Source organism: Hemibagrus wyckioides, linkage group LG27 (genome assembly GCF_019097595.1).
Source record: "Hemibagrus wyckioides isolate EC202008001 linkage group LG27, SWU_Hwy_1.0, whole genome shotgun sequence".
In the NCBI taxonomy this organism is placed as follows: Eukaryota; Metazoa; Chordata; class Actinopteri; order Siluriformes; family Bagridae; genus Hemibagrus; species Hemibagrus wyckioides.
Window position 1 is genome coordinate 13,715,889 of NC_080736.1, and position 14,369 is coordinate 13,730,257.

Genomic DNA, 14,369 nt, shown 5'->3' on the forward strand with positions numbered 1-14,369 from the left:
CAGTGGATCTTTTTAATATTCAGTCTAAAATTAGCCAAGGGTATGTAATCAAGTTTGGCAAATGTTCAGCTTGTCCAGTGCATTAGCTGCAAGATGTTTAGCAATTCTTTAGCAGTAATTTTACATATAAGTGCATTTTAATTAGCTCTCTAACAGAGTAGATTGCAGCATCCAGGTGCTAAAGAGGGTTAGTGATAGTTAGAGCAGTACAGATGCATGTAAAAAAAATATGAGTTTAGATAATTATGGCGTGCAACTCATGAAAATCAAAAATCCAGTATCTCAAAATATTTGAATATTTCATAAGATATTTAAAGGAATGATTTATAATACAGAAAAGTCAAACTTTTGAGTAAAGTATGCACTTAATATTAGGTTGGGACTCTTTTGCACAAATTACTGCGTCAATGCGGTGTGGCATGGAGGCGATCAGCCTGTAGCACTGCTGAGGTGTAATGGAAGCCCAGGTTGCTTTGATAGCGGCCTTTAGCTCATCTGTATTGCAGGGTCTAGTGTCTCTTGGCATTACCCCATAGATCCTCTATAGGGTTCAAGTTAGCTGAGTTGGCCAGCCAGTCAAGCACAGTAATACCACAGTCAGCAAACCAGTTCCAAGTAGTTTTGGCAATGAGGGCAGTGACCAAGTCCTGCTGGAAAAAGAAATCAGCATCTCCATCAAGCTTGTCAGCGGTTGGAAGCATGAAGTGCTCTAAAATCTCTTGGTAGATGGCTGCAATGACTTTGGACCAGCAGATGACATGGCACCCCAACTCTGACTGTGGAAATTTCACACTAGACTTCAAGCAGCCTGGATTTGTCTCTCCTCTCCTCTCTCCAGACTCCAGCTCTTCTTCTCCTTAGCCCAGGTAAGACACTTCTGACGTTGTCTTTGGTTCAGGAGTGGCTTGACACTAGGAATGCGACACTTGTAGCCCATTTCCTGGACACGTCTGTGTGTGGTGGCTCTCGATGCACTGACTCCAGCCTCAGTCCACTCCTTGTGAAGCTCCTCCATGTTCTTGAACTGGCTTTGCTTGACAATCTTCTTAAGGCTATGGTCATCCCTATTGCTTGTGCACATTTTCCTACTTTGCTTTTCAAGTCAACTTTCCATGAATATGCTTCAATACAGCTCTCTGTGAACAGCCAATGAACTTTGGTGGCTAACCATCCTTATGAAGGGTGTCAATGAGTGTCTTCTAGACAACTGTCAAGTCAGCAGTCTTCCCCATGATTGCAGTGGTCTGTTCTGACTGGGAGATTTGTGGTATTTAAACTGCATAAAACGTGGAAATGACATATTCTAATGTTTTGAGATATGCTGTTTTTGAGCTGTAGGACACAATTATCAAAATTAAAATAAAACAAACACTTTTTAGTTTACATGTAATGATATATACAATGTTCCACAAGGTTCGGTTTTAGGCCCACTGCTTTTTTCCTTATAAATGCTACCTCTTGGTACAATTATTTGTAAAAATGGCATTAGCTTCCACTGTTATGCTGATGACACAGTTATATATTTATGGAAAAAAAAGAAGGGAGGCACCATCTTAACAAAATTAAGGATTGTGTAAAGGCCATTAGACAGTGGATGCTTACTTATTTCCTCCTGCTTAATTCTGACAAGACAGACGTACTTGTAGTTTTTGATCACAGAGTAACTCTGTAAGCAAGCACCAGTTTGTTCAGAATGCAGCAGCTAGAGTCCTAACTAGAACCAGAACATATGAACTCATCACTCCTCTTTTATCTACCTTGCATTGGCTCCCAGTCAAATTTTGCACTAATTATAAAATGCTACTTCTGACCTGTAAAGCACAGTGGTCTAGTGTCACAGTACGTGTGTGAACTTTTTTTTTTTTTTTATGATCTGCCATGCCTACTTTGATCAAAGGTGCGGGCTGTTTGGTAGTAACTCAAGTAGTAAAGACTACAGCAGGGGGCAGAGCTTTCTCTTAAAAATCCCCACAATTACGGAACAGGCTTCCAATTAGTGTTCGTGAATTAGACAAAGTCCAGTCTAAAAATGCATTTGTTCAGACAAGATTTTATAAATACTTTTTTTCTTAGCAGATCTGGAGGGTTAATGAGCATAGAAAATAGGCTTCATTAATAAGCATACCGAATATGTGCATTCCCCCTGTGTGCGACGTTGCAGAATTGTCAGGTTTTTGTTTTTGTACATCATGTTAGAGCTTAGTGCACTGGACTCCTTCCCAGAACTACTTCGCTTTGTTGGTGCAACACCAGGCCCAGCAGGGACTTTTCCTAAAAACAAAAAGGTGAAGCGGGAACACGGCAGGCGTGGAGGAGCCGTGCAGAGGCTCCACCACATGGTTAGCAGAGAAAGGCCAGCCCTCGGTCATTTTTCCAGCAAATGTGCAATCTCTGGACAATAAAATGGACGAAATATATACACATATCTGTGAAGTGGGACATTCAGAATTGTTCCATGCTGCATTTCTTAGAAACATGAATCGGATAGAAAACCTCCAATTGGAGACACATGAGGATGATAACAAGTGGATTATAAGCATTTCCAGAGCTTAGACTTCATTCACCTGAAAGCCATAAATTGAAAATAATCACTGTTTATTATTTTTGTTTCTGGCTATCTTATAAAGTGATTTCACAGGATAGCTGACAGTACTTACAGCATCCTTTTTTACAATATGTTAGCCCAAATGTTAATGGGTACAAGTCCATTATCAGTGTGCATTGAAAGAGAATGGTGAATACCTACATCAAGTCAACCCCCTATTGCTGACCCTAACCCAATACAGTTAGCTAACCATGCCCACACTAACTGTGGCTATGAGAATATCCAATTTAAATGATTTCTTTCCTTGCACCAAAAAAAAATGTCTTTCTGTCTTTTCTCCAGAAAGAAAACAAACTTCATCAAGCTAATGACTTGTCTATTTAGTCTTTCAATAAAAATAATGTGTTTTTAAAATAGCAGCATTTGTGTATTACAACATAAATGGGTTAAGCAATAAGCTATGACAGGAAAAAACAAGAACAAAAAAAACCTCTATATTCAAATATTATGTAGTCAATTTAATTAATATTCTGATTAAACTTTCATACCCTAGTAATGCTCAGTTTTCTGAAACAGATGTTAAGACAGTTGTGTTTTATTTCAGTGGAGAGAGATAGAAAATAGAAAAAACATTGAATACTCATCATTTCCCTCATATCTCTTGTGGCCCCACTTCTCCTTTGTCCCAGTCTTTCTCATTATCACACTAATGAATATTGCATTTTACATAATCTATTCATACTGCAGCTGGAGGCTCTTCAGTATTTTCAGTACTATCATAGAAAAGATGACCTACACAAAAAGCTGTCTCTTGATAACTACACCATACATAATGTCCAGAATTAATGTCTTACATCCAATCCTAACAAAATCAGCTTAACCTGCTATTTATATGTTGACACTTCTTTGAAATGCAATGAAGGGAGAAAATGTTACTTACATTAATACAGCAGTTTCTTTATATCTTGACAGTGATTTAAAATTCTTAATAATACTAGCAACACTTACTGTAGATTAAATTACTGTCGTGCATGCCTATCCTAAACTCAGTTGATCTGACAGATTCTTAGTGGTCAATTTTAACAATAAAACACTATCATCTGTTTGTATAACCTATATAATTCTCCTTTTTAAGTACAATGATCTAAACTATTTAGTCCCCTTCTTCCAGCATACTGTTTTACTACAAACAAAAATCTAAAAAAATCTGGCCTAAAAATCTGATCAGAGCTTCATCCAGGTCATAAAAATATATATATATAAAAAAAAAAAAAAAGTTTTAGTAATATAGACAAAACTCTATTGCAGGAGTCTACTTTTTTTCTTCAGGTAGCAAACAATGGTGAGAGAAAATTAAAAGCACTTCTAAGGTGCTCTGGATAAGTGTGTCTGCAAAATGCTGTAAATGTAAATGTAATCCAAGCAAATAAAAATTATTTGAAGCCGATCAAGTTAAGGTTAAATTAGTTATGCTTCATGTGTAAATTCAAAATTGTGATTGTATAGTGGTTGTATGTGTGTGCAATTTTTTTTTTTAGAATTGGGGATTTACTCACACATTTACTCTCATGTTCAGAAGTAATTATATACATATAACCATACAGCTGTCATACACAAAATGATTCTGATTAACCCCAAATAAAAAGCAGCTGTTTCTGTAAAATTTCTTAAACTCTTACTGATTTTGACTGCTAAAGTCATGGTCATAAAGAGCTTACAAAAAGATTTCATTTGTTGAAAGATACTGATCAGGAGAGGGGTATAAAATGATTTGGAGCACCACAGTGATATCAAGAATGTCCCTACAAAATGTATTAAAAAACAAAACAAAAACTGGTATGTAACAATTACTCTCTACATGTGACAATAAGGTCTCATATCCTTCATATTTCTGAACTATGGGTTAGCGTGGTTTTACACAAAAAAAACATTAGAGTTCAACAAAAGACAGGCCAAGAATCAAAACAAAGACAAGTGGCAATGTAAACAAACAAAAAACAAGGCAAAACTCAAAAACTGAATTGTGACGTCATGTTACTGATACACTGGAAAGCACCTAAGAAACACGTACTTAACATTCATGAAGGTGGCTTAAGCCTGAGGTCTCTGGTCGACAGCCAGATCATTTGTCTTTGGTGTAGGGGTGGATGTGGGTGCCAGCCACAATTATGGGTGGCAAACATATGCTCATTCCCACCTCAGTTGTCTCCTCTTAATCCTGTCATCATCTGCTGGTACATTAGATGCTCTGGACTAAGGAATCAGTGAAGGTTGGTACCCCAGGTCATACTGGTGTGAGGATTTTAGGCATATTTCTTCCAAAGGAGATTCTGATTCCAGCCATACTTCTTGTTGTGGAAATATGTTTTGAGGAAACTTCCATTTTATTTATTCAACCTCCATTGGATCATTGGATTTGGGGGAGGTATCCCAATGAAAAAACTGACATTCATTTAATTATGTCAGGCCTGTTTCTCTCTGGAAGCGAACTGTACCCTACGAGCTTTCACATGTTTTCTAGGAGACCATGGCAGAACACTTCCCAAAACAAGATTTTGGCTGTGTCCAATGCAGGTAGTTTTGGGAGGCAAATGAGATACTTGCCTTTGGTGAACCTATCAATAATGGAAAAGGTAACTGTGTGGCCTTAGGAGCAAGGGAAGTTGGTGACAACATCTAGGGCAATGCTGTAACCAATGGATTGGTAGGGGTTCTTGTAAAAAAACATGACTTGGGAATAATAGGCTAATGATCTAACTCATGTGTGGGGAACAAACAAAAATCCTAGATAAGGAATCTGTCTTAACATTTTAGACCCACACCTGCATGACGGTATGAAATTAAATCTAGTGAAAAAGAGATCCCGTCTGGCTTGACAGGTGTTTCAAATTCCAGGTTCTTACTGTCAGTCATGCTTATATATGGATACTTTGCACCTTCCAACCAGTGTCTCTACAGTTCAAGAACAGCTGTAATGGCCAACAGTTCTTTGTTGCACAAGTCATAATTACATTTAACCACTGTCAGATTTCTGTAGGGTATAACATCATGGAGTTTGCTTGTCTATGAAATAGCAGCACCCTGACATCACTCTCAGAGGCACCCATCTCGACCAGGAACTGAAGTTTAGGATCAGGAGGGTGTAGAATAGAGATGGCGATAGATCTGGCTGGATGCTATAGCCCACTGAATTCTACTCTTCTATCTAAAGGTTTTGCATCCAGAGGTATTTGGTTCACGTGTCGCTCAAGTAGATGCCCCTGTGTAGTGATGGCTGTCTAAAGCCCATTAACTACCACTGGATCTGCATTGGAACAAGGGACTCAAAGAGTCAAATGATCCATATGGAGAAAGTTTAATGACAAAGTCAAAAGATTCCAGGTCAAGTTCCCCCAGCCCCCCAAAAAACCTCAATGTAAACAAACTTTATCAACAAACATAATTAAAAAGGCAGGGAAGGGTCAAAATACTAGAATCATCCAAACAGAAGGAAATCAGAACACATTAGGAAAATCAGTGCACAAGGGGCAAGACAAAGGCAAAATGTGGCAAGGGACAACAGGTCACACACCATATATCAAGCAAGAAAATAAATGGTTGAACTCTAAGCAAAGTGATGAAGTGTGTTAAATCTCAGCTGATTTTGAACCGTTTGCTCTACTCTCTAGGGTTTGGTAGTAGGCTAAAAGAGCAACCCTGTCACAGACTAGATATATATATGTCCAGCAAAGCAGACCTGACACCATATGTAAATCAGCAAGTAAAAATAACTGTAATATTATCAAACATATGTATATTCTATTTATATTATACACAGAAGATATAAAGTATATATAACAAGACTATATGTAAACTACTATGCAAAATATGTGAGCATGTGTGAAAAACTGCTGTAAAGTTAATTCAATTCAATTAGCAAAATTGAAAGTAAAAGAACAAATGAGAAATCCAATTCAAATCAATATTAGGTGTAACCACTCTTTGCATGCAAACTGCATCAATTGGTCTAGGTACACTTACACACTTGCAAACTTGCAAGGAACCTCCACCATACTTTACTCTTGTCTGCAAACACTCATTATTACACCACTCTCAAGCCCTTCGGCAAACCAACTACCTCATGCCTCATCCAAATATTTCAAGTTTTGACTCATCAGTCCAGAGCACCTACTGCCATTAGTGCATCAGAGTTCCTTATGTTTTCGTGCATAGTTGAGCATAGTTGATCCTAAAAAATCCCTGACTTTGTGCAAGTGTAAAAGTGTACAAATGTACGAATGAATGCTGGTTTGACGCAAAAGGGTAGTCACATCAAATACTGACTTGATTTAGATTTTTCTCACTTTGCCTTTTGGTAAAAAAAAATAAACAATGAAAATGTATATTTTTGAAATCATTCATACTTTACAACATTTCTTCACACCTGCCTAAAACTTTTCCACAGTACTCTATGTAAAATACACTGGTATATACCATTAAGAGGCTTATTAGAACAGTCAGACAATCAAAAGGGCAGATCCAAACAACATGGTTCAAAAACGGCATTATGTCAGGCAAGCACCAAACAGAGTTAAATAGGGCAAAGACAGGAATCAAAGAAACACACTCTCTCTCTCACCTGTGTGGACACACACATACATAACTTATACTGTTCAATACTTATTGCACTACCTCAACCATTGTTACACTGCTAGTGTATTTTTGCACAATACATGTTGTCAGGTCTCAAAGTTGTACATCATTTCATTTTATTTCATTTAATTTACATTTCATCGCACATGTTCTTTTTCTTTTTTCAGCGCTAAGTGTCCTGTGTTTTTGTGTTGTCTTTTTGTACTTATTGTTTTTGCACTGTCTTGTCGTTGCTTTGTTTGCACCTAGCTGCAAACTTTGCACTTTATGTGGCTAGGACAAACTTCTGTCCTAGCTCTGTGTTGTTTTTTTGTGTTTGAACTTTATGTTGTATGTCTATGTAGCACCAGGTCCTGGACGTTGTTTCATTTCACTATGTACTGCGTCAGCTATATGTGGTTGAAATGACAATAAAGCTTCTTGAATCTTGAATCATAATTAAAAGCAGAAAAACAAATCACTATTGTATTGGAGTGAGAATCTGCAAAGACTGATAAATGTCTGTGTCTTTTAAAGTGTGTGGGTAATATGTTGTGAAAATGAAAATGAAAATGAAAAGTTGTGCTTAATTAGACATCCAGTAAACTTGAACATGTGACTGGGTCACATGACATGGTTTGTACTCTGTCAGGCTGATGGGAGTTGAAGGCAGAGGCCATTGGTGACGATATGCCACAAGAAATCAGTTTTTAACATTACTAACCATTTAGTAATATGAATTGTTTGTACTTAATCTGCTCACACTGTTTTTTTTTCCAAAAAGATTGGTTTTGAATTTGGAAAATATTAGTCTACAGTCTTTATACAATATAAAAATCTTTTGACGAATTTGAACACATTTTTACTTATTACTGAATTCTGATTACATGATGAGTAAATATTAATCTTGAACTCAGCATACTAAGTGGATTTTTTATTGCATGTTCTCACAGTGCTTATTCTGGGTTCTCCCGATTCCTCGCACTGTATAATAAGCAGGTAGGTGTGTTAGTATGCATTGTGCCCACTGATGGATGGGTGTCCCATTCGAGTGAATGTATGAATAAATACATTAAGTATTATAAATATGCAATTGAGGTTGAAAATCGAATAAATGTGTTTCCAAAATTCTGAAACATGCTGTACCACATTACCAAACGTGTCATTATCATCGTTTACAGTCAGTCAGGATTAGGCGTGTTTCTTTAGAATATGATATAACCAAGTTTAAAGTTACACTGGGCACATTACAGGTAGTCGAACAAATAACATGAAACCATGCACATAGGTATAAAACAGCAATACAAAGATCAGCATAAAGCTAAAATATTCGGCTTTAAGGTTATGGTGGCTATGCACAACAGGAAATTAGGTAATTACTTTAAAAAAGAGCAACATATTTTAACCTAAATCGCAAGGATTATACCCAAAGGTGTGCCTAAAGCATTCCTTTCTCTATTCAGTCTCGTTTTTGCAGTTATAATAACCTTCACTCTTCTGGGAAGGCTTTCCATTAGATTTTAGATAATGGCTATGGGAATTTGCTCATTAAACCACGAGAACATTAGCAATGTCAGGAGGTTACCTGTAGGTTTTAGAAAAAAGATTGGTATTTGAAGTTATCCATGATTTCCTCTATCTTGACTAAAGTCACAATCTGAGCTAGAGAGAAACAACATAATTGGTCACCATGTTTGACCATGGTATAATGTTCTCTAGGTGATAAAAAAGTGAAAAAAAAGACCTGTACTTGCCATATATTCTTGCACTCCTTTAATGTTGCCATACATCTCCCTCATAAGTTCTTTTCTTATGTGTTTGTCAATTCTGGAGAGATATGCTGTTTGTGATAATGTCAATATGGTGCCACATTTTCTTTCTCATTCACTTCTTGAAGATGGCCTTCCACTGTAATGTTTCAGAAATTCTTTTTTACACCTCTCCTGATCAATACCTTGTGCATGTTTTGTTAGCTCTTTGCAGACCATGGTTTCAGCAGCTGGATGTTGGATCTTGAAAGCTGTCAAAGAAATCCTACAGAAACAGCTAATAATTTTTGGGATTTAATCAGACTTACTTAATTAATAAAAAATTGAAAATGAGCTTAAATGTGATTGTGATTGGAAATCCCCCAACTCTTAAACACAGCTAATGCATACTGCGTACCCCGTAGTGGTCCTAAATCTTTGGGGAACTTGAAAGAATACAGTTCACATTGCAGAATTAATCCTTTTCACAAAATCCAATGTCAATATTTTTGTGGCACAATCCAGTGGAAAGAGAATCCAGAATCATATGCTGGTATATAGAGAGCAAGCGACAAATCTTACTCTTTTTTTTCTGTAGTACAAGAGCTCATTGTTGTATTCAAGGTGATGTTTTAGGTGTGGTGATGTTTCATCACCCAATTTGAAAAGCTAAAACCTTTCATCTCTCTGCCTTTTTTGTTGTTTCTAACAAGCTTATTCTGTGCCAGTAATGCCTGCTGCAGCTCAGGCAGACCTGCTGCATCCATGTTTCTCCTGTCAGGGAGGCAGTTTGTGTTGGATACAAATGTAAGCTTATTAGAACAGGCAGACAATTGAAAGGGCAGATCCAAACAACATGGTTCAAAAACAGGTATATGTCAGGCAAGCAGCAAACAGAGTTAAATAGGGTAAAGACATGAATCAAAGTAACAATCATAATTAAAAACAGAAAAACAAATAACTATTGTATTGGAGTGAGACTCTGAAAGACACATACATTTATCAGTCCTTTCAAAGTGTGTGGGTAATATGGATTACGCTTAAATTATGCTTAATTAGACGTCCAGTAAACTTGAACATGTGACTGGGTCACATGACATGGTTTGTAGTCTGTCAGGCTGATGGGAGGCTGAGTTCAAGGCAGAAGCCATTGGAGAAGATATGACACAAGAAATCAGTTATTAACATTGCTAACCATTTAGTAATATTAATGTTTTTTACTCAGTTTGTACTTAATCTGCTCACGCTCATTTTATTTTATTTTTGGGTTATGAATTTGGAAAATATTAGTCTACAGTCTTATAATATAAAAATATTTTGACGAATTTGAACACGTTTTACTTATTACTGATTTCATGATGAATAAATATTAATCTTGAACTCAGCATACTAAGTGATTTCTTTTTTCTGCATGTTCTCACAGTGCTTACTCTGGGTTCTCTCGATTCCTCACACTGTATAATAAGCAGGTAGGTGTGTTAGTATGCATTGTGCCCATTGATGGATGGATGTCCCATTCGAGTGAATGCATGAATAAATACATTAAGTATACTACAAATAGAAATGGTTTTATAAACATGTAATTGAGGTTGAAAATCAAATAAATGTGTTTCCCAAAATCTGAAATATGCTGTACCACATTACCAAACGTGTCATTATCATCGTTTACAGTCAGTCAGGATTAGCCATGTTTCTTTAGAATATGATATAACCAAGTTTAAAGTTACACTGGGCACATTACAGGTAGTCGAACAAATAACATGAAACCATGCACATAGGTATAAAACAGCAATACAAAGATCAGCATAAAGCTAAAATATTATGGTTACTATGCGCAACAGGAAATTAGGTAATTACTTAAAAAAAACAGCAAACACATTTTAACCTAAATTGCAAGGACTACCATAACAACTGAGAATTCGCGCCCGAGGATTCACTGTCATGCATGCGAATATACAGTAGGATAAATGGTTACTGATTCCCCGGAATATTATGGCGTACAAAGACATCCTCGGCAAAGCAGACCGACAGAACTGTGCACCTACCTTTCAGATGGATTAAGACTGTAAAAATGCGCGCATTGCTTCGAGTATTGTCATTAATATTCACACCACAATACTTTCGGAGCCTCTATAAAACGTTGCAGCGACTGCATAACGAAGTGGGGCCTAACACCCCTCCACCCAAGGCTATTAAACTCAGAGACGCACGCTGAGAGAGAGAGAGAGAGAGAGAGAGAGAGAGAGAGAGAGAGAGAGAGATTGATTGCGTGTTGCGGGGGTGGGAGGTTTGTGCGTGCGTGTTATCTTCGTTTATGACGCGTAAAGTGTTGTATTGTGTGTGTGTGTGTGTGTGTGGCGCATGGAAGCAACTGTACTTGTCGGTGTCCTAGGCAACGATGTAATGGATGGGGTTGTGGTTTATCTGTGAATGCCCTTTCAGCAGCTTCACTTCAATAGATGTTTTCCTCAAGCCTGTATCTGCTCTAGTTCTTACCAGCCAGAATGCGTCTTGTTACGCTCAGTGGTTTTTATTTAGGCGATAACATTGCTTCATGATTGCAATGAGAACCCGTGGAACGCTGATAATAATAATAATAATAATAATAATAATAATAATAATAATAATAATAATGGAATTCCATGTTTCAATAACTGACTATATCAAGCAAGCACGCGGCCATTAATTGTGCGCAGTCTTTTGCCTTCTGCCATAAATATATAGCCAAGCCAATCTCTAAAGTAAAGATCACTGCTACCATCTCGTGGTAAAAATTGACATTTTCCAACGGTGTATGCGCTAATGCCTAAAATCAAGCAGTAAAATTTGACTTAAAATATTGCGCTGTTATTCTCTAAATTAAAATACAATATTTGGTAAACTGCTTTTTTGTGTACAGTAGAATGCAACAAGCTCGTTCTGATGGGGAAAACACAGTTTAAGCATATTCGCGGTGCTGTTAAAGGTATAATAAAATGGCTTCTCTGTGATTAAACGTTTGCATGCCAAGTAATAAATGAACATGTGCTAGTAGATCACCCTTCCACCTCACCCCATTTGTTTTCATATTTGCTTAACACACGCAGCGATATGATTACAATACAGTACAATGAATGTTTAAAATGCAGTCATGATACTGTGTCATGTGTGAATATAGTACGAGGCTTTATACTGGCTGCATTATAATGGCAAATTTTATTCTGCAGTATTGCACACTTTAGTTGCTTTTTCTTCTAAAGAACTCCGTATTGTGGAAGCCGGTTTCCACCACTTAAAAAAATACATGCAAAGATATCTTTTTTTTTAGCTTTTATTTACAATATAAAAATTTTAGTGGGTCAAAATGTTACACAATTTGTATTTTATTGATCTTCAAGTGAAGTTGTGTGTAAATGTTTGTGTATGCCAAACTGAGCTAACATTACTAAATAGTCAAAAAACCATAATTAAAAATGTAATCAGAGTCACAGCACCTGAAAAGGCCAAAATATGGAAAGAGAATAAGAGTCCAGTTCTGTCTTGGAAAAGCTATGTGGGGCACATTGCAGCAACTCAGAGACATGAGTTTAAAGCAAAAATGTTGCAAAATATGAAAAGGACAGAATAAAGCTTGCTTTTTAGATTAAACAAATGGTCGAATTTCTCCTGATTTTAAAGAAGTGCTGATAGATGGTAACCACATTCAGTTTGTTTTGTTGTTGTTGTTGTTTTTATTATTTTATTTTGCTACCTATCCCTGCTCAGGAGACCACAGATTGTCAGATGTCTACTGACCAAATTATTTGAATGGATTATAGCACACAGAATCTAAGGAGTATATGGCGAATTGTATGTTGAGACATTGAAAGGATGTCATCATTTATTGATCTTGCCAGTAGCAGGAAATCCAAACACAGACAAATTATAGACATGCACAAGATAGGCAAGATAGGATCCTTTTATTCATCTGTTTTTTGCTGTTGCACAGCATTAAGAGAAAATGCCATAGCAATATATATGCCAGCTTTCATCCTACATAGAAATCATATCACTCTCTAAACATCAGTTCTTTCCTATATTCACAGGACCCTTAGCTAATAATTAATCAAAGATTTCTGATATTGTTGATTTTTTTTGTTTATTTTATTGGTTTGGAAATTATAAATATTGTTTTAACAAACTATCATGAATAACCCACTCTTAAAATCATTAATTACTTTAAAAATGTAATTAAATTTAATTTCTGGTAACTTAAATTAGCTTGACAATTTCTGTGCATATTTGTCTGTATTTCCCCACCCACTTTACATGCCTGGAGTTCTTATGGCTTGACTGAGAGCAAACTGAAAAAAGTTTCAGGTTAAACACAGGGACAGAGTCATGAACTTTTATCAAATCCAAAAAAACAAGAAGCAAAACTAAGTAGGGTCTAGGACATGGTCTCAGAAAGGAGCAGGGCCAGGGACATGATCAGGACCTTGGATGAGGCCTGAGATAGAAGCAGGGCCTGTGTGGCTCAAAAATCTTGTTCTATCATAGCACTGCTTCAGCATCAGTTTTATCGCAACAAGATTTCACAACTACAAAACAGACACATTATATCAGACACATTTTATTTCATTTAAGTACACACCAGTCTGTTAATTATTAAGGTCAGAGTGAAACATGACTAGCGTAGAATTAAACAGTAATAATAATGTGTTTTTTGTCATTCTTCAAGGTTTAAGGTTCTTAATTTGTCACATGCATCTTATACATGTGATGCAATTATGTTATAATTGAGCCTCACAATAAAAATTTCAATGTACAATTGTCACTGAGATATTGTGACAATGACAAATAAACCTGAAACTTGAATTTGATTTGTGGGATGTCATACTAATAGATTTACATTTCTGGCCGAAACTATTGGAAGGGGAAGAGTTCTTAGAATAAAGACATTTAAGTTTGTTATCAAAAGTTAAATATATGATAAATTACAATTTTGCCTTTCATTTTCTTGTATTTAAATATAAGAGTGTTAAACTATATAGGACATTTTATACCAGACCAACCAAATTTTAGGCGAGCAAAATTATTGAAACATGTGTTTGACATGTGTTGCTTGTTACCCAGTTGTGTTATACTGATTGTTAAAAAAAACAGTTCTAAACATCAACTCCTGGTTCTGAATATGAAATCTCAGTTTCACCTGTGAGGATTACATTTATTGTTAAAAAAGGATAATCCAACATGATGATCAAAGGAAAGGAAAACAACAGCTGATGACAAAAAAACAGCCTCCACAAAACAGGAGTGAATTTATCACAATCCAAAGTTTGAAATTTAGGTTATACCACAAGACGCAAACTATTCATCAGCAGTAACAATAGGAAAGCAAGACTGGAATTTACAAAAAAGTACAGATCTGAGCCACAAAACTTCTGGGACCAAGATTAACCTAGATATTATGGGAGTCATAACCCATGGGCGATGTCTGAAAAAGA

The 14,369-nt window shown here is 36.4% G+C and overlaps 1 protein-coding gene across 5 annotated transcripts in view; it reads right to left on the bottom strand.

Moving 5' to 3' along the window:
• Nucleotides 1-11,125, bottom strand: part of ptpn5 (protein tyrosine phosphatase non-receptor type 5) — a 68,120-nt gene extending 56,995 nt beyond the window's left edge. For 2 of the 5 annotated variants that reach the window (XM_058382298.1, XM_058382297.1), the window contains exon 1: nt 2,126-3,513. In XM_058382298.1, coding sequence (XP_058238281.1) covers nt 2,126-2,138 — 13 coding nt within the window. In that variant the 5' untranslated portion in view covers nt 2,139-3,513. Of the gene's footprint in view, nt 1-2,125; nt 3,514-10,949 lie in introns of those variants that run through there. The other 3 variants (XR_009203844.1, XM_058382296.1, XM_058382295.1) reach the window with 3 other exon arrangements.
• Nucleotides 11,126-14,369: the final 3,244 nt, after the last annotated feature.